Here is a 20,507-nt window from a genome sequence, read left to right as displayed (position 1 = left end):
TTCAGCCTTATATACAAAATATTAATCAATAATAATTAACAAATAGATTTTCCTTTTTATTTTGTTTATTTTACACAAAAAAATACATATACTTGGCTTGGCCTCACAATATTATGAAAATAAAATATATTTATTAGTTTTACAAAATATATTTAAATTATTCATTTATTCTACATTTATTTCAACAATTATAAATTTTAATTTGTTTTTTGTCCGACATTAGTTTATGTTAAATAAAATATAGGAACCATACAGTAACCTCTCTCGATATTAACGTAAATCAAGTTTAACTAAAAAAAAAAAAATCGTGCGTTTAAAATTTCTTAGACTTATGGCAGTTATAAACTTAGATTATTTCCTTCTGGGAGACTCTTAAGAAAGCTTGCTGTCCGATGATTGACATTGTAGGATGCCACCCACTGCTGGCAATGCAATGAAAAGGCGACTACGGGATATCAACATTCCAGATGTCAACTTAACTAAAAGCAAAATTAAGCCTTTATAGGTATCAACGTTAATCACTACACAATCAATAAAAATGTATTTATTATCAAACCTTAATAACATTCAGAACTCACAATAATTTGCATTGTTCTTTTAATTTTTATTCAAGTAATGAACTAAATAGTATCTCTTTGTATTGAAAAAATTCTAGATCTTCAAATTTTTTAAAACCAGCCCAACATATTCCATTCTGATTGGTTTAATGATCAAGCTATAAAAATTATTATTATTATTGAATAATACGTTTTAATTCTTGTTTAAATGTTCGTAATGTTTAAATTGAACCAATCAGGCTTAATTATTCATATTATTTTTTTTAATTAAGACACATCTGAGGTCATTAGCGACCGGAGCTCTTTTTCGTCCATTCCCATTCTCAGTAAATACAACTGTCCAGCAACAGAGCGTGAGCGTAAGAGGCTCTTAGGATGAAGAAATCTAAGCAGAGGGAGCTGGGCTCGAACCTGGGATCCCTAAGCTAAACTTTGAGCTAAACCATTCCCTAAGGATGCGTAGGTTGTTTAGCCTAATTACTAAAATGAAAAACGAGGCAGTAATGTTGTCATATGTAAGTATATGCAAATATATATATGTATATATACGAACATTCAAATAAGTATTAAATGGGTTCAAGTGTTGACCACAGCTCACCATATTTTTTGGAATGTTACATTTTTTTAAGGCTCCAAAATGGAAGAAGTGTGATTATGCCCCATTTAAATGAGCAGTGATCTCTTAAATCAGAAGAACTGAAACAGTTTTAATATAAACAATTGTTTAAGAAGGCCAAATATTGCTTCCAAAAAAATTATGTTTTATATAATTATATTATTTATATGAATTATTTCCAAATACTTCAAAAATGTTTTATAGTTTATTTCCGTTCTTAAACATTTCATTTATTTTATTTCAGTTGTTTACAATGTATAATTTTTATTAATACATTTCTAAGCACCTAGGTAGGAATGCACAAAAGGAATGTTCAGAATACAACGTAAAATTAGATCGAGACTCTTTGATACAGAACTTATAAAGAGAAAATAAATTCAACGATTATTATTGTAAAAAATAACTAATGGAAATGCTCATTACAAATACATAAGCTTTATTTAACAAATGTATTAATCATTGTTTTAAATATTATATCACATTATTAAAGAGAGATCACAATAAATTAATCTCGCTGATTAACTAAAAAAACAAAAACAAAAACTGCATTAAGGATTGGTGCGCAGATCAAGTGATGGTCGCAATGGAAGACAACTTTCGACCCAGAAATTAGGCTTTTCTATCATCCTCTGCCACAATGTCACTTCATTGCCACTAGCGTCCATCCAGTCCACCAGTCTACCTTGATGTTTACCTAGAACATTTCATTTATTTATTGCAGTAGCTACAGGTGAATGCCTATGGGAAAATAGGGTCGATTTGTGACGACTAATCGCTAATCGCGCTATACATATACTCAGAGGGATTGATCCGGTCAGCAAATTGAGAAGAGCTTCTTCAGAGTTCGTTCACTAAATTTAATATCTTGCTCAAATGAAAATTAATGATCCTAATTAAGACTAAAAGTAAAATAACACATGTTGGAAGGACACATAATCTTTCCAGATAGAAAGAAACACGAGAATTAGGACGTCGGAATCTTGGCAGCAAGTCTTGATCGAGTAAATGTAGTCACGAAATTTGATCAGTTACAGTGTGCTCGATAAAACAGAAATAAGCAACCATTTAACCACTTTAATACAGATCATGCTTGTTTACATATAAATCAAGTTAAGGCGCCAGTACTGGATTTCTCAATCGAAGGAAAACAGACATGATAAAGGGCTGAAACGATATGGAGTCGGCAGTTGGCCATGTCTGTAGTAGCAGCAATGAGCAGGAGATATAGGTGAAATCGGAAGATAACAGACCAAAGAGATAAAACGGGAATAGGCCTTATGAAATCCATTACACGATTAGTACAAAGGAGTGATCGTCAATGGAATCGTCATCACTTACAAAAGTGTTAACACAGACGCGTACATACCGAACGGTTGGAAGCTATCTATGCCTTTTGACAAAAGAGTTCTGGAAAAAAGAGAGCTTCGGTTAGGGGTGTTACATCCTTTTTTAAATATTTCTTAAATTTGAACATTAAATGTAGCCGAAACTTTGATAATCGCAGTCGTTAACTGACATCACACACCGAAGCCTATTACCTGTGAAGACATTATACAATTCAGTGCGTTAACTGCGCTGAAAGTAACGATTTTGAAAAACTAGTGATCAAAAATTACATAGAATTACTATTAAAATAGTCCAAACGTAATTAGGTGAAAATAAGGTTAGGCATCCAGAGGTGGATATATCAGACAGCAAGTGAAGCGTTTGACGCAATTGGGTGAATTCGAATGCTCTACACCAAACTCGGAAAATTTCGAGTTTGAAAAAACACTAACAGTTACCACCTCATTGAATGACTTTTTCATCTTTTAGAGACCTCTTCCGAGGATTTTCTTTAACTTGGTTTTGTAAATTATGCGCACATAGATCCGAAAGTTTTATTTGAATAATTCTTTTAAGGTTCCGGGCGATGGGTGAGATTTTTTTATTTCTCGTCAGTTCATTTCCATGTATGTAATTTACGGCTTCACAAACTTTATAATAAAATATATATTGATAGCAAAAAGGTAAATATATTCAAAATTCGTAGCTTGACAATAAGCCAAGTTAAAGAGTCAACATACAAAGAGAAAAAACACATGATAGTGTTCATAAGCACATTTGTTTTGTATTATTTCATACGCTCCAAACTATACCAAATATTGATAAACACTTACATGAGTGTCAGGAAATTCATATAAGTACGAATAGACCACTGACGGTCTACGAGGTACGGTCGTATGACAATGGTTGATGTCTTTAGAGGTGATTATTTTATTTTGGTTATTATATTTATTTTTTTTATGTGTCTAACATTTATAAATAGACTTTACATAATACTAAAACCAACTTTTTTTTTGGTCTAATAATAAACAGTTAATTTAACTAATTGGAAGAAGAATGCAAAGACTTCTGTTAAGCCTCTTTATCATCCACTGAAATTAATACATACCTGTACCAATATTCAATCTAACGCCGCCAAGAAATTCATTGCTGGCCAGTCTATCGTGATCCCAGATAGTTAATTCTAGACTGCGTTCGGCAAGTTCATCCATCGAAACATTATGATAGGTAAACGTATGGTGCCAAGATGGATTGCAAGATTTACGTACTACCGGCGCTTTCTGTTTAGAAGATCTACCTTTGTCTGGTAACAAGTAGCTGAAAAAGTTTTCCAACAGTTAATACGAGTATATGACAATATTCAGGAATGAAAAGTTAAGGGAAAATCTGGCGAGAGACTTAAACATCCCTCTCTTATTGTAGAAGATAATTACATATTTTCATTTTCATTGTATACACAGTATAAGCATACTTCCAGCCAAGTAATTTCTTATTCTCTCCTAGAGATTTGGCCACAACATACGCATAGACATCCGAACAACTGGGTTAGAAGGTGGACGTTTTGTTTGTTATAAATGAATCGTTAAACACAAATGTTTACGAATAAACTAAAAGGCGTGTCACATTTGAAGGCGCAATCGACCATAACTATGTCCAATTTAGGCTGTAAAACTCTCCATAAAAAATAAACACTAACCTCTTACAGAAAGGATCTGAAGTACCATTACTTTTTACAGCTGGTAGGTTCTTAGCCTCCTTTATCAAAACATAGAGGCAACCTTTTGAAGGTCGTTTCTTTGCCTGAGAATTTTCATCTGGGGTTTCGTATTTCAACCCAACTATCAGCTCTCCTCGACAGTGCAACTCTTCCACCATCTCAGACTGCAAAAAACACGTGACCAAGAAAGAATTATTTATCCTCACAAAGTGAATCATTCAATACTTATCGCAAGAAAGTTTTATATAACAATATATATAATTTCAGTACCAACCCTCTCTTGTAAGGTGTAGAATTTATAATTCGGATCATCGAATACTTTATTTTCTAACGGCATAAGTACTTCGCCCAAAAAGTCGTTTCTTCCGAACATGTCCGAATGCCATACACTGAGCCATAAGGTTCTATGTTCTAAACCTTCTAAACTTACCTGGAACTGATTGAAAAGATAGTCAAATTATAGTGATAAATATCCCTTGAGCAATATCAATAAGTATGAGAACAGCAAAACTCAGGATCAGATAAAAAAAAAATCTTTAGAAAATTATATATTATAAAATTAAAACAAATTTGCTGCAGATTCCTGTTATATTTTTTCTTATAAATAAAACAATAAAAATAAACAACCATACTTGGTAGAAAACAAAATTATTGTATTTTATTTGCAATAAATACGTGCTGAATTCACATAAATTCGCAGTAAGATAAGTAAATACTATCAAAACTTGTAAACACTGTACTAGCATGATAATAATTGGATACGTGGTAAATAATTAATTAAACCTGAGAAGAATAAGTTATATTTTTTAAAAGAGAAGGCTGTGGGAATAATCCTTGGATATGTTTTTGTTTAGGGCTACAGTTTAGTTCTTACATCAAGGATAAATACTTGTTTACAATAACTTCTACATGCAATAATTTAATTTTTACTCGAACTTTTTTTTTTTTTAATAAAATAATAATCATTGACTTACTTTAAGTACTTCATCGAATATTGGGTTCAACGTGTGCTTCTTGACGCGCGTCTTTCTTTTCCCAGATTTTGACTTGTCTGGCAGCAAGTAGACCTTTACATACCTAAAATTGTAATAAATTACTTTTTTGTACATAATAATGAGACACGATTACATGAAAGAGAAAGTAGTTATCAGGTATTTAATTATTCCAGTAGCAGATTGAGTTCAAGTGTAAACCATAAATTAATATTTCTAAAACTGATGAGGGCAAGAAAAAATATTTGACAAAGAGTTGCTGAGAAAAACAGTGACCTTTATTTTGGAAAACGGTAATTATGCAAATAATTGAGGCAGGGCAGTTGTGGTGCACCTCCTAGACAGAATGAGATCATCAAAATGCTTTTTCTTTCTTTTTTTTAACCAATTGTTTTAATAAAATATCGATTGAAATAGATTTTAACCAACATCAACAATGTATTTCCAGACTTGGCTAATTTTTAGTATTCATCTTATCATAGGATAACGGCATTAATTAATCCAACTTTTCTTAGGACGACAACTTCTGTACTGTACATCTTTTAGGTCGCAGCAGGTCTGGCTTTACACATTAATAATCATAGAGGAAGTCGCAGAGTTTAATATCGAATGCTTTTCAATAACAGAGGTGAGAAGATGCTCGTCTCTTTCATGCACATATTGGGATGTGTTTTTCTGATGTTAAGGGTCGAACTTTTGAAAACAAATGTAGACAATTTTCCGATTTCCTCGTAAGTGGCGGGAGAAGACGGTTGGATCTTCAATGCTACCAAAAATCTCTGAAAATTTATGTGCTCCCTGCGGTGTTAAGGTTTTTTCATAGAATGCAGTTGCCACAAAAGTGCGTGTGCTCATTTCGCCAACTCAAAACTCTTAAGCACATAGTAAGCATATCTGAAGTCCTTGAAATTCCCAGAGACGCGGATTCCCACAAAAATACCAATTTATTTGAGAGAAGATTTTAAATTAGTAATTTATTCTTATTTTTATTTGTCAAGACATCAACCAATCTGTTTTTTTTCGATAAGCAATGGTATAAATAAAATAAAATTGGACATATTATCAGTTATAATCGCATACTAAGGCTACTTGCCAGCTGTCTTACTCCAAAAACTGAGACAGACATCAGTGATTGGAATCTCCATGACAAACACATTAAATTTGTTCAGCAGAAATTACTTACGGGTCAGATCGATTTCTTTTAATGTCGACCGGTGCCAAGTCTTTGCACTGTTTGACGTGAATCTCCAGCGAGGACTGTTTGTAGTTGTACTGCAAGCCGAACTGGACTTCCCCTTTCACAGGGACCCCGATATGTCTTCCTTCACCGGCTCCAGAGTACACACTGGCTAGCGAGTCACTTCGAGCCTGCCAATCATGAAATATTTTAAAGTAACGGACAAAATAAATTTAAAAAGTTATTTATTGACTGTCTTTCACTAGCTTGAGAGGAAGTGATACCTTGAAGACAGATTATCTAAAATAATAAATAATTCTAACTCCACGAGATACCTACAGCATCTCTTTTTAGGCTAACAACTTCCTTTGTTGAATCCTTCACGAATCTTACAATCTGATCTCTCCACCTCTTCTTATTGAGAGGAGTAATCTCAAAATATCTCGGAGAAAGGAATTAGATCGGAAGAGTGTTCTGGCTTCTCGCTTTCTTGGAACTGCCCTGAAAAACCTGGGCAGTTGCCAGGTTTGGAAGGAGGATTTACTAGATGCCTCCCAGGTTCTTAAAATTTGGAGGTTTCTTTTAAAATAACTGAGGAGGGCATCAGAAGGGCGAGGTGAGTTGGAATCAGGATTTGGTTATCCCTTTATTTCTCTTCCCAGAACTACACCAGAGAAGTTTGAGTTGTATCATCAGCTGCAGTGAGAGTGATCAGGCCGCAATAGATCTAAATAACAGTCTGTTCTCTCTTTACAATTCTTCTCCTACCATTCTCCTAGAGAATGTTCACTGTCCAGTGGCAGTAAGTGCTCCATTGATTACAGATGATGACAGCCGTGTACAATTTTGAAAACTTACACGACTTTCAAAACATAAAAGCCGAAAGGCAGACTTGTTTGGCTTATTAACAGGTTCTTCAGGTTACGATTGGGTTGTGATCTGCTGCCCTATGAAGTTTAAATTTTCTTACAATTTCCCAAATAATTATTGACAGCTTTGCCTACTAATTGGCTTACATACCCCAAGGGCGGTAGCTCGGTGGTGGTTAATCAGCCTGTCCACTTCTTCTTCTGCAGCTCTGCCGCCTACCGGCTCAGAACAGATACTTGCGTCGTCGCAAGCTGAAACACAAAATAGTACACAATGCTCAAATTAATACAAGTTTTTTCGGTAATTATGCTCTGCCACTCTCTTCACCTAAAGCCATATTAGACAATTTGAAAACCAAAAGGTTCATAATTGTAATCTACGTCACGTAAAATGAACTAAATATTTCCGAATCGATCAACGTGCTACTTTTCTTAAAGATATTTTCACAAAAACAGCTCCGTCTCCCCGAGTATTCGCATCAAATTTTTAAAGAAGCGAAGAGAGTTTAGATTTATCAGGTGACTTTTTCAAAAGGCTCTTTTACTTTCTCGAAAATGGAGGCTTCTCTACCCTTCAGGTCTCAAAGCTTTTAGCTGAAGTACTCTTCTTAGAGAATTCGTTTTTGGGCAGTTCTGTGGAGTTACATAATTTACAGCTTTTAAAGAAATTCGGAGTTGAAGTGGCAAGTGTTCATGATTAGAGGACTTCCAAACATTTACTTTCAACATCTAATTTCGAAAATACTGCAATAATAAAAAAAAATTAAATTAAATATTTCCCACTGGACGGTATTAAGTAATATTCAGTAAAAATAAAATAATTATTAAGAGAACGATGTGCCAGATAGATAACTAAGTATTGCTGGAATGGTAGCTCTGAACGGAATTGCAAATATAACTGTAATACTGTAGCTAACTGCGTCACAACACAGCTGTAGGTAGGCCGGCCAAACAGAACTTTCTCTCATAGGAAAACAACACTGTGGGCAGTTTCGAAACTCACAACTACACGCTCAATGACTACTGCTGTTGTGTAGAGGTACAAGTCAAGGTCTGTAGAAAGCAATACACTTCATCTTTTCTAGTACACCAACTTGCCGCTTTCTCTATTTAGCGCTAATATCTGTCAGTGTGTGTTACTCTACAAAATACTTACTCTAATTGGTTTCCCTCCAGACGATTCTTTACGATATTATTAGGGGTGTCCTTCCATAAAAAATAAACTTTTTCCCTTCAAAATCTTCTCCCTTTTATTTTCGTTTCTGGTAATAATTTATAGTCATTTCGATTTTGTGCTAATCACTATCTAATTACAAAAACTTTCTATTCAGCTCAAATTTCACTTAGGCCTAGTACATTACATTCATGCGGACAACCCGGAAATGATTCTTAAATTATAAATCTTTACTTGCGTCTTTAGAAGAAAATCGTGGAGACATATTTAAGAACACTGCCAACTAAATATCTCAAAATGGCAAGGCTACTCACCTCAAGCAAAAGTTTTCGGCCATACAACTCTTCAATTTATATGAATGATCAGAAGTTAATAAAAATGTGGCCTTTACTGTTCAATCGCATCTACTAAGGGCTAATATTTTGCCAACTGGGATTCTGCCAAGACCATTCGTACTCATATTATTTTTCTGAAATAACTTTAGAGGGAAACTTGACTTCACTTTTCCTGAATTTAAATAAAGTTGCGGAAAATAGTAAAAAATAAATGTATGAAACCTACAAGGAAGCAGTGTTTACAGTGTAGAAAGGAAAGAAAAAAAAAGTGAAAGATATATTCAATGAAAGGACATTTCTTGATCTTTAAAGCGGGAATTATGTTTAATAGAATTTTCCTGAAAAAATGTAGATCTATTTAGATCTGTCTAAGTGCAATGAATATACTAATCAAGGAAATAAGGTTGATATCGTATTTGAATTACGGCTTCTATAACACAATAGCTTCTCTACGAAAATTATAATAAATAACTGTAAGAAAGAATATTTTTATGACTGCCCACAATAGAATTACTAGTTGGTATCTTAGCCGCCCTAATTAGGTAAGACATTATCATCATGAAGCCTTGGAATGTTCCCCCAAGTGATAGGAACAAGAAACACTAAGTGAACAGGTTAGCGAACTAATTGCAGATATGTACGTAAGTGCGTACGTACACAAAAGTACAAGTAATAAGTACAAAGCCTAGATTCGTAACTACTGCAACCTCCTCCTACTGTAACCTAATCTATTGTAACCTGAGATTGTTTATAACTTAATGATGACGTTACAATAATGCAGTGACGTTCACAGAGAGGAGAGGGAAGATTATTCTAGGACGGAGCAAGTGGCAAAACTTAATTTACTTTTACACCCAGTGATTTTCAGTTTCACATTTTGGGACCCCTAAATCAGTCAGTAAATCTCACAAACGAGAATTTACAGAAAGTTCAACTCTGCACTTAGTGCCACTGTGGAGTCGCAATAACTTACAGAGCAAAGCCACTTTACTCAATTGATTTTTAAGTTTCTTAAGTTTTCCCAAAATGGTTCCAACTATTTTCATTTATCTTCAAATTCTCATTGAACAATGGTAGATCTAGAACTTTGAATAAAAAGAATACTCCAGGAAATAGCTAGTCAAGGCCATTCTAGGGAAGAGATGGGAATACACTTTCCCACAAAAGTGTTCCAATTAAGTGTAATGTTCGACCTCATTACCTGGATAATTACCGAAGGAACTCAATCCCTAATTAACCTCCAAATCAAAAGGAAATTAGTTGTACGGAAGTGTGATAAATTTTAGTGTTTATTTTCCTGTCAATTTAAATGGCCAAAAAAAGTAGATTTCGATAAGAAAAAGTGGAGCTAATGTCCTTGTTCCAGTTCAGAAAAAAAAAATCAAAGAAGCAGATTTTCGATTCCGAGCCTTCATTTGAAAGTTTAGGGGTGCCCAAAGCAAAAAGGAGAGATTTCATTGGTGTGATAGTGTTAGTAGCTCTGAATGTAGAGAGGATGAGCAATACATCTCAAAACTATAAATAGCAGACATTTTAAATTTGAAGAGAATATAATAATGCTTCAGTGAATGTATTTTTCAATTCTGGAAAAGACGTCATCGATCACTGTAGAAGTATCTTTTCGAATCCAAGTATCACTAGACTTGGTTTGTTTGATTTCAAAAATGTCTTAAGTGAGCAACGTTTTATGATGATGGAATAAACTTTATTTATTAGCGCGTTATTGCCAAGGATAAAAAATAATTTTCTTTCAGGAGAAATTTAGTAGTTTGACGTTTCTAACCACTTTAATGTCCTTGTCAGGAATCGCGAACAAGGTTTATAGAAATGAAAAGATGAGAAAATATTTTAAAGAAATTAATTAATTTTGATTGAGCCAGACTACTTCCGTATGAAACATACATTATGCCGTCTGTTGGTGGTGATGGATATGGAGTGTGCCGCAGGTGGTAATGAGAGAGATAGAGGAGGAGGAGGGGGGCGCCTATTGCTGACCAAGTGTGCGGCTTCCTTGGAGTAAGGTTACACAACAGCCGAGCAGTGCGTCTGTCGGTGTGTAGACACAGCATTCGGGCTGGTCTATGGGAACTAGCCGCCTGGTTTCACGCCTACCCCGGTAACCCTACACAGGCAATGGCTCTCCAGTGGTCGCTCCTTGCACCAAAAAAATAAAACTAAAAATTTCTAAAAGCTTCGTTTAAACCCATAAAAGTGGAAATTTTGGTAATGTTGAAAATCTTTCATAAAAAAGTGTGCGTCAACTCGAACAGGAACAAAAACCCTCCAAATCCGTTTTCCAATTTATTTCTTACTTTTATTGAATCCTCTCGTGCCGAAAATCCATTTCGCAGTTCCCGAGTGTGAAAAAGCGCTATTTTTTATAAGTTGACGTAGACCTGTACGTACGTGTGTACAACTCAACTGAACCAACAAGAGAAGCTACAAATGTGATGTTCGGAGCCACTGGAAGACCCCAGCAGCTTTTGAACCAAATCACTGGACAGGAAGTAGTACTGTATCAAATGGATTTTTAGTTTTTAAAACTCCATCAAAACCAATCCAATAACTTGCTGCATTTAACGCATACTTTGGTCACATTTTCTCCTCACAATCCGCCTGAGGGAATTTCTGGATGAAAGGTTGTTAGGTTCCCCTCTACATTCCAAATCCTCTGGCTAGAAGAACCACTTTACTCACACGTTTTTCCCCATGTTTTGATAATGGTTTCAATATGTAATTCCTTTAACACAAGGTGCGAACAAGATCAATTCTAACACTTTGTTTTGGGAAAACATTCCAGCAAGCGATTGAATTTTTTCTCAGGGTATTAGTTAGTTACCACCGACATCCAGGGCAATGTAACATCGCAGCACTCCCAATCATCATTATATCGATTTCTTTAGAGATGGAGTGAGTTAACTAGGGTAGAAACATAAAACTAGGTGAAAGCATTGAAGATGACGATCTGAACGGCGAACAGGAGCAGTGGTGGGGGCTAATCTGCATTAAATTAAAAAGCGTGAAATTCTAATAATTTATATATAGCAGCAGCAGCACCAGCAGGGTATGAATTAGGGTGTAACCGGCATGTAGGCCAGTCTGCCATTAACACATCTGAGCTCGTTTCGGCCAGCTAAGTGGTCAACATAGTCTTTCTTCAAGACCGCTTTTCTTACCCAGTAGAGGTGACAAATTAATCTCAAAGTCTAAGCTGCCCCCCTTACAAATTATTATTGGGCGTACAGAGGATTGAGAAAGTTTGCTGCCTCGAGTTCAACAGGAAAGCACGCTCATCAAAGGAGAAAACTATATCATAGAGATTTCAGAAACCTGTCTTGGAAAAGTCTCCTTCTGCCTGGAGGCGCACAGCGTCACAGCTGACAAAAAATGATGATGTATACACTAATATGGGTAAATATGATTCCTAGTAAGAAGTTAACAGGAATTTACTTCAGTTACTTCTACCTCGGCAATTTAGCAACACATTTAGCCCTATTAATTTTAAGTGGTTGAACATACTTTACAACTCAAAAGGGCACTTTAGAGTGGAGTGCCCTTTCCCTTGAGTACATCACAGGAGTATGCCCAATTCTCTCACCATATTAACGCCCAAATTCATCCAGAGATGAGAGCATTTCGGATAGACTCCCTAAACATGGAACTATCATTTATATCGTATAATGTTGAAGCGAAATACCCAATTTGAAAAGGATTCCTGAACAGGACGTGTCACTTTACCCACCGGATAATTCAAAATGGCTTCTACGATTGTCTAAATTTCTCGTAATCTTTGGGAAATTCGATTATTCGTAAAATTTGTTTCTGGCAGTTCAGGGGAAATGCTTCTATCCAGGGTCATTTCAGTAGAAAGTTTGCTTTTACAAATTGTGGTAAAGTTTGAGTGCTGGCGTCTTTAAGGCTGATTATTTAGACCGAAATGAAAATTCGGTTCTAGCTACGGCAGGAGGCAGGTACTACCAAGGCTCTCTAGGACTAAGACATTCTACAAAAAAAGCGAGGGATTGTGTCCGGTCCGGAGCTACAGTCACACCATGGAGAATGTTGAATGCAGTCCAAAGAAATGGGCATACTTCAGTTTAGTAAAAGTAGGGGTCGTAGATCCTGGTAAGAAGAGTGTCGTGCAGCCAGTATGTCAGAGAAAGTGGCGGCACTTTGCCACAGTCCGGGAGCTTCTACTTCTACTTCTGCAGCTCTTTCACATTACCATCAAGTATTTCCTACAATCTTGATTATACTCAATCATTCACGAAGAATAAGTGGCACCAATTGTCGTCGCCGAAATTTTATTAAATTTTCTTGAAAATTAGTTTTTATAGTTCGAACCATATTTAGCTTAGGAACGCTGGGTAGATAAGATACTTCATCCTCTTTGATACGAGCACCGGAAGGAAATGACCTTTAGAGGAGGGCTTGATTCATATTCTTCACATTTTGAATGTTCATAGAATATTTAATTGCTATTAATATTGTACTGGTGATATGATTGTAGAGTTGGTAATTCTGGTGAGAGTTCCCTCGCCTCGAAGGAAAGCATCTTTCGGAGGCAAATGTTTAAGAGACAAGGTAATAATGTGCAGAATGCAATCGGTATGACAGTTTAAAGGATATTGGAAAAGCTGAAAAATCTGTTTAGGGAAAAAGCACTTCCGCTAGATTTCCCTTTGCCATCTAAACTAGATATTAGATTTGGAATTTTGAAATTTTTCATTTTTCAGATAGCTAACCACAAATAGGAAAAATCTCATAACTAATATTTCCAGAAGGGAATCTGTGAAGAGGAAAAGAAGGAAAGAATGAGTTAATGTGAAGAAGTTGTTGAACAGTGGCAGCGCGACAAACACTACAAGTCTACTCAGAGGAGAATAAAGTACACCAGGACCAGCAGTTATGTGAGGCTGATTGCAGACTAAGGTCAACACATAGACCTTAGCGTCCAAGGTCCCCAAGACTGTATACTCCTATCATTATGGCAACTCTTGTTTACAATTTCTTTATTTCATTAGAACAACATTATTGTTTGGTGCTTATTGTTCTGAGTAAACGTGCATTGTTGCCACTGCGTCACAATACACCAAGCAGTGCTGCCAACTTGATTCTCAGTCACTGAAAGTAAATAAATCCTAAGAAGTAAACTCAATACTTTAAATGAACAATTTTCTTAAAATATGTCAAACTGTCCTCGCTCGATATAACGAAATCCTTATGAGGGAGCTTTGACCAAACTATAAATGGAAAACACACATTGCGAATATCTGCTGATGTGCCTTAATTTTGGGGGGGGGGTATTTAAGGCAGGTCAGCGTCTGAGGTTCACAGGCTTATATAACTCGTCTTATTCCGTGGATTCGAGACCAGCTTCTTCGAGACAATGTGGTCATTTAAAAAGATCATTCCAATTTCGCAAAAACTGAAGTCTTAAACTGAACACTGATTAATCAAAGCAATGAGATCTATCTGCTGCCAGGATTTGCTGGTGTCAGTCGCTCTTCACCTGCGATATCTCCAACGAATATTACACAGGAAATTAATGCAATGATGTCCCCTGAAGACCAAAAAATGTTACTTTAAGCACTCAATTAATTCAAGAAATCTCGACGAAAATACAAAAGCTTGATGAAAATTAGATCAAAATATGTTGGGGTAAGTAGAACCCCATCTGCGCAGACTCTAATCCATGTAACTTAATATTGGCCAATAAAGTATTACTAAAGATTTAAAATCGGTTTGCCTTGAAGTAGAAGATTGGAACGGGCGGGTAGCACAGAAGGCTCACACCAAGGCACCGGAAATCACGCCTGCGTCCAATCGCAGTTAATTTATTAACTTAGCTAGGTTGGCAGAACTGCTCTCAGATCAGACAAATCTCCATTCTCTTACTACGAGTATCTATCACTCAAGGGACATCCCTGCTCTGACCACTTACAAGTCACTTAAATTTTATTGAAAGTTAGAATTTGTTCTTAAAAGACATTAAAAGGACACCCGCGGATCTAGGAAGTTGGAGGAAGTAAAAGGAAACACTGGAACGGAAATGTGAGCAATGCTGCAAGAAACTTTTTAAAAACAAAAACAAAAAATCAAAGTGCACCAACATTGCTCAACAATTGCTGTAATTCTACAAAATGCAATTTTGCACTTTCGAATAATCAATTTTCTTTAAAATTGAAATATCAGGAATACTTTGAAAGTCCTTAATATCACTGATACTTCGGGTACATTACAAAGAAATGAACTTTAGATGGATACTGGAGGCAGCAGCTCTCTGAGGCGCTTCCTACAGATCAATTTTACTGAGAAAAGGGTACAAATGAACAACAATTTTGTTGAAAGATGTGTTAATAAGTTCGGAGAATACCGTTGGAATCTCATTTCCAAGGAAAATCGAAGCAGAGTTGAAAAACGAATTTCGGGGGGAAACGCCTACTGGGAGCGTCTGGGGAGCCAGTTCGGCTCTGTTTTGGGTCGCAAGATTGTAGTTGCTCTTTGTGCACTTTAATGTAAAAGCAGTGCAATAAATAAATAAATTTGTGAACTCTGGTCGAACTAATCAATACGAGGCCACCGTAATCTGCGATCGCCGAGAGTTGTACCAGCAAATATTCCTGACGATAATCCAACGCGCGGTTGGCTAGATAAAACAAAGGCAAACAAATACCAACCTGAGCATTATCGTACTGGCAAGCGGGGACGGAAGTTCATTGTGCTGCACTTATGGGGGCGACAGCTGCCACTGCAACCCACTTCGACGCTCTCAACTTGCCAAAAGTTTTTAATCTAAATTCATTAAATATTACTCAAATACTAATTCCAATAAACGATCTGATTTCCAAAATACTCATGTGATCTTCTTTCACTGCTAACTTCCTAATCAATTCACATGAAACCCATTGAGCACCTAATGCTTCCGTTGGACTGACATTCATCACACATTCTGATATTTCTTGCATAATTATAATGTTGCAAGTTCACAATAGAGGAGAGCTTAATTTCCTCTTCCGTAAGATAAGTCTTGGAGCTCAACGTGAGTTTTAAACAACTCGCTGGAACTTTTTCTAACAAACTGAAAGCGTGCCACTTCCGGTCATCCATTTACCACAAATTTGGCATTTTACTCAGATACTGAATTCCTATTCACAGTGGAAAAGGAGATAAAACCGTAATAGAGAGCAATTAGTAGGCCGAGTTTGTAGGAAATCGCTGGAACCGGTTTCCCCCCCCCAAAAAAACGCAAATATGAAAACGAATTTAGTAAAGTGACACATTTGGCAGATTTAGATGGGGGAGGGGTATTTGTCCCTCAACTCTGTTTTAAGAGGGCTTTACCTGACCCAAATCACACACTCACTGGACTCGAATATCCGCAAGATCGCTATGATTTTTTTTTTAGTACAGAAGCTTCACCATTTTAGTGCAGTCCTCGGTTATTATCTTGCACATTGCATTTAGAAAAGTCATATGAGAGTCCTGGCCATAGGAGTGTTCTTGGCTCATGGATGTAGTTAGAAGATAATGTTGAGAGAGCGACAATAGATGGCTCGGTGCCTACGCAGAGTTCTGTTCGACGCACAAGGAGCGAACCTGCTGACGCTGTAGTCCCACACAGCAGCCGACGGAATCTCGAGGTCACATATTCTAGTCTAATTCCGATACCACGTCGTACTCTTCTCTCTTTATTTCTATGCGCAAGCGCACTGGACAAACTCCTTTTGAAAGTATTTGTTAAAGCAAAAGCTGGATTGAGAAATATGCAACTAACTTAACTGAGCTCGCTGTGACTTTGCTGTAAATGCTTTCCAATTATTATCAAACAGAAAATTCCGACACCACTGTAAAGTATTGAAGTGGCTCCATCTCTGAGAGTACCTAAGTTCTAAATTTAATCACTATGACAAGCCTAGTAGACTGTTTCGGAACATTGAGTGGAACTGTTAAGTTCTCATTGAAATTCATTTTCAAATAGAAAGGATTCTTGAAGAAAATTGATCATCCGAAAGTCTCAAGGGATTGCATTCATTTTCCTGTTAAGTAATTTCCATGAAAAACAGGTCCAACGATTTTCTTGTAACCCTCTGAGGTCCACTGATTGATAGAAAGTGATCTTCACTATTGAGGCTGTGTTCTCTGTCCATACCCTCACTCAATAGTAAAAATCACTTTAAATAAATACCCATAAATACTCATGTTATTGTGCTTTCGAATCCCATCATTTCTATCGCAAAAATAAAAACAAGAAAACGGAGAAACGGGAGTCTCGACAACATTTAATCATGACGAAGCCGAATTGTTGCTTCTTCTAGGAAACCAATAGCCTATGTTACAGGCACCTTGAATTACGCAACCAATCATTTTGTTGAACAAAACGTGAGGCGTATGCAATGTGTTGAAATTAAACCAATTATTGAAATTAAAGAATTTTTCTTTAGGTTTTATGATAGTTTTCTGACCCTTGAGTGAATTAAAACTATTTCTAATAATTAGCGAAACAATTTCACCGAACAATCGATTCAAGCAGAACAGAATGTGATCACACTAATACCACTAATTGAAGACTGATATGCTTTCTTTTTATAAATAAGTGGTATGCTGCACTCCAAGAACAGAACAGAAGTATTGGAATGAGAAGGGAAATATTTGGCCAAAGAGGTCGCACATTTCAGTCAATGGCATTTCTCTTGGGAAAAAGTTCGCCTTAACTTGGTGTTGTTTAATGAATAAAATTCTTTCTAGTCTGGAATTTGACAAGTTTTCTTAAAGCCACAATTGTCTAAAACAATTTTTATTTCAACATTGACAAATATCACAAACTTGTTATTTAAAATCATTCTTAAAATTGTATAGTTTTAAATTCAAAATGGGATGTTAAAATAATTAATAATAATCTGTATCTACCAGATGTTTTTGGCTTTCTTCCTAAATTGAAGAAAGACCTCAGACGGTGTGAAACCTCTTAATTAAATATTAATGTTATTAATAAAGGGGTGTGAAAGTGCATTATTGGTCTGAACATTGGCGGCGATTAGTGAGTCGTTTTGAGAAGTTTGATCACTTTTTGGAACAGAAATAATGGTTGCCGTAGCAACATCTCGAGTGAAAACAAACTTTCCTCACTAGAACACTGAGTAAAATGTCCACGAGAAAAAGAAAGTTTATAATCGTAATCAGAGAAGGTAGTGGTCACCCGATTTTTGCTTTTCCTTAGATATCATCTGATACATCGATCGATTTGCTAAGCTCGTGAGACAGTAGTAAGAGAGATAGTAGATAGATGAAGTAGGTGGCAGTAATGGAAATTGGCGCGGATGGGGACCTGTTGATTTCCATAATCATCAGGTGGTTGTTGTTACTTTCTCCACAACAGCATTGTCTAGCTGCACGGCGATCTCTCTGGGCCGCTCTCTACTGCCTACATCCTGGACAAGAAATTCTCCAGTCCCCAATCCTGGCGGAAAGAGTACTTAGTCCAGATAAAATGGAAGCATGCACCGGCCAGTTCCCGGTCCCATCACACTCACACGGCTTTCCATCGCTCTCATTCTCAAGGTTTATTTATTTCTATTTTGGGTTCAAAATCTAATCTAGATCCATCCCAATTAAGTCTTCCTCTCGGTAGGCCGGAAGGAGGGCTGAAGCTCTACTACAGACTGTCTTTAAACCTCCTACCTCCACTATTATGATCAAGGTTCGTCAATGGTGAACATATATACTTAAAAAAGAAGAGGAAAAGAACAAATTAAAAACAAAATAATTAATAAATAAGTTCTTACAAGCGGCAATTAGGAATATATATATATTGGCTATTATATATATATATATAATGGACTATATAAAATACTCGAATTACATCTTATCGTCACTGGTTGAGCTCGGAATTCATCTAGAAAATGGATAAATTAGATCAATAAAGAGTTCTCCAATTTCCTGGAACTTCGTACATCTAAAGGAAACTTCAGCTCCTTATCCTTCTCTTAGTGCTCTTAATGAAGATTCCTGGGAAGTGAACACATCAAGTTCAAAGTAAAACGGATTGGAGTAAAGCTCTCGAACGGAAATGTCTATTCATTCTAAAGCGGCTCTTCCAGTTGGCTGATTTTTTCGAAAAACTTTTGGTCGGACCCCCCCATGGAGTAATCTAAATCTAAAATTCCCTTTCCTTTAAGTTTTTTGTAGCCCCCCCCCACCACCAACAGCAATTAATTTGTAATAACCACTTTTCCTTATTCAAAGGACCTCTCCTAAAATACGCACTTCCTGTGAAAACTCCAAAATGGAAAATAGAGACGATCGCTATAATTGCTGTGAGTAGAGCGAAGTAAAGTAGCACTTAGCGCAATATGGAAGCGACAGCGTCATTGTGACGTTAATGAGTGACCTTGAGCCACCTCACACTCTCCGTCATTCTTATCAACAACTATGTAAATTAATTCTTTAATAAATAGCCAATCTCAGCAGACATGCGTACTACTAACACAGGTAGAGTATGTACATATATATTATTATTTTCTACATGCGAGCGGAAGTATAACATAAGTTATGAAACAGGAAGTTATTAGAAAAGAGATCATTTTGAAGGATGGGGATCTCGAGCGAAAAGGAATTCTTGTGAGTGTTTGTCTTAGTTGCAACTTCCTTCTAAAAGCTGCAAGAGAAGCAAACAGAGAGAGTAAAAGCCAAGAGTGTTCCAGTCAACATGTAACAGCTTGCAAGAGAACTGAGTGGTAAGAACGAGCCGAGAAGGCTGTATTGTGTTACCTTCCCGGCAGGTTATTCACCTCAGCTCTGTACACACACCAGCCAGCCAGGCAGCACCATTATATTCCTTGGTGTAGCAGTATTTTTTGTACGACTATGTAAAGCTAGCAGCAGTACTACCAATAGAACAGTGCCTAACACCAACACACAGTGCAAGGTGCCCCTCTCGGGACTAAATAACGAACAGCCATACACAGAGTCGCTCTTTTTTACAGTCGTGATCTTTAACCCTCAATACTTGGTGGGAAGCCCCCTTCCAGTGTAAAAGAGGGGTTCGGACAGTGTAGTTGTGTGCCAACACTGCAGTCATATTTCGTGTCCACAGATCTCTCACCCGCAAATATTAGTTCTCGCTAGTTGCGACTGAACTTACCAGTAGATTCAGCAAAGGTACATAAGAAATGAAATAAGCAAACTACACAATATCCCTCACATTAAAAGCCAACATAGACAGCTTTTCTGCACAAAGCCTCAAGAACCAAAGAGAAACGCCTTTATGTGTAAGTATGGCGTGCAAATCTACTGGAGTCAATTTTGAGTAAATTGTGGTAAATTGGAAAAAAGCCATCAGTAGAGACGCACCGGAAGCAAACGGCTGTTGAAATTAATTGGCGCTTTTTGCGACTTTTCACACACACAGAGCATACAATGCCGGTGAGAACTGAATGTCGAAAATCTGAGCCGATCGCGTTACTGACTTCCGCTTCAAGAGAAAGTAATAAGAGAGTGATTAGCGGGAACCATAATGGTTGGGCGGAAATTAAAAGTTCTGGCAGGACAAGCAGGTCACCTAAAAACACCTGATGCGCATGTGCACTTCTCTGCTTGCCCAAGTGGCACACTCAGTTCTCCCAACTGTACACAGAAATGTAAAAAACTAGTGACTCCGTTCCCGCAGAACAAGTTCCTGCAAAATATCTGCGGCTAGGTACACTTTCTCCTCAGCGATTTTTAACCGGGACAATAGTTTCCAA

The 20,507-nt window shown here is 36.7% G+C and overlaps 1 protein-coding gene across 2 annotated transcripts in view; it reads right to left on the bottom strand.

The window, feature by feature from the left end:
* Positions 1-1,365: 1,365 nt before the first annotated feature.
* Positions 1,366-20,507, bottom strand: part of btsz (bitesize) — a 45,885-nt gene continuing 26,743 nt past the window's right edge. For both annotated transcript variants that reach the window (XM_074129622.1, XM_074129621.1), the window contains 7 exons: positions 7,406-7,506; positions 6,392-6,576; positions 5,191-5,293; positions 4,491-4,652; positions 4,196-4,380; positions 3,608-3,816; positions 1,366-1,867 (listed from right to left, as the gene is read on the bottom strand). In XM_074129622.1, coding sequence (XP_073985723.1) covers positions 1,722-1,867; positions 3,608-3,816; positions 4,196-4,380; positions 4,491-4,652; positions 5,191-5,293; positions 6,392-6,576; positions 7,406-7,506 — 1,091 coding nt within the window. In that variant the 3' untranslated portion in view covers positions 1,366-1,721. The remainder of the gene's footprint in view (positions 1,868-3,607; positions 3,817-4,195; positions 4,381-4,490; positions 4,653-5,190; positions 5,294-6,391; positions 6,577-7,405; positions 7,507-20,507) is intronic.

Source organism: Rhodnius prolixus, unplaced genomic scaffold (assembly GCF_049639745.1).
Source record: "Rhodnius prolixus isolate KJV_2025 unplaced genomic scaffold, Rpr scaffold_15, whole genome shotgun sequence".
NCBI classification, from domain to species: Eukaryota; Metazoa; Arthropoda; class Insecta; order Hemiptera; family Reduviidae; genus Rhodnius; species Rhodnius prolixus.
Note: the sequence above shows the minus strand (reverse complement) of the source record. Positions and strands in the feature narration are given on the sequence as shown.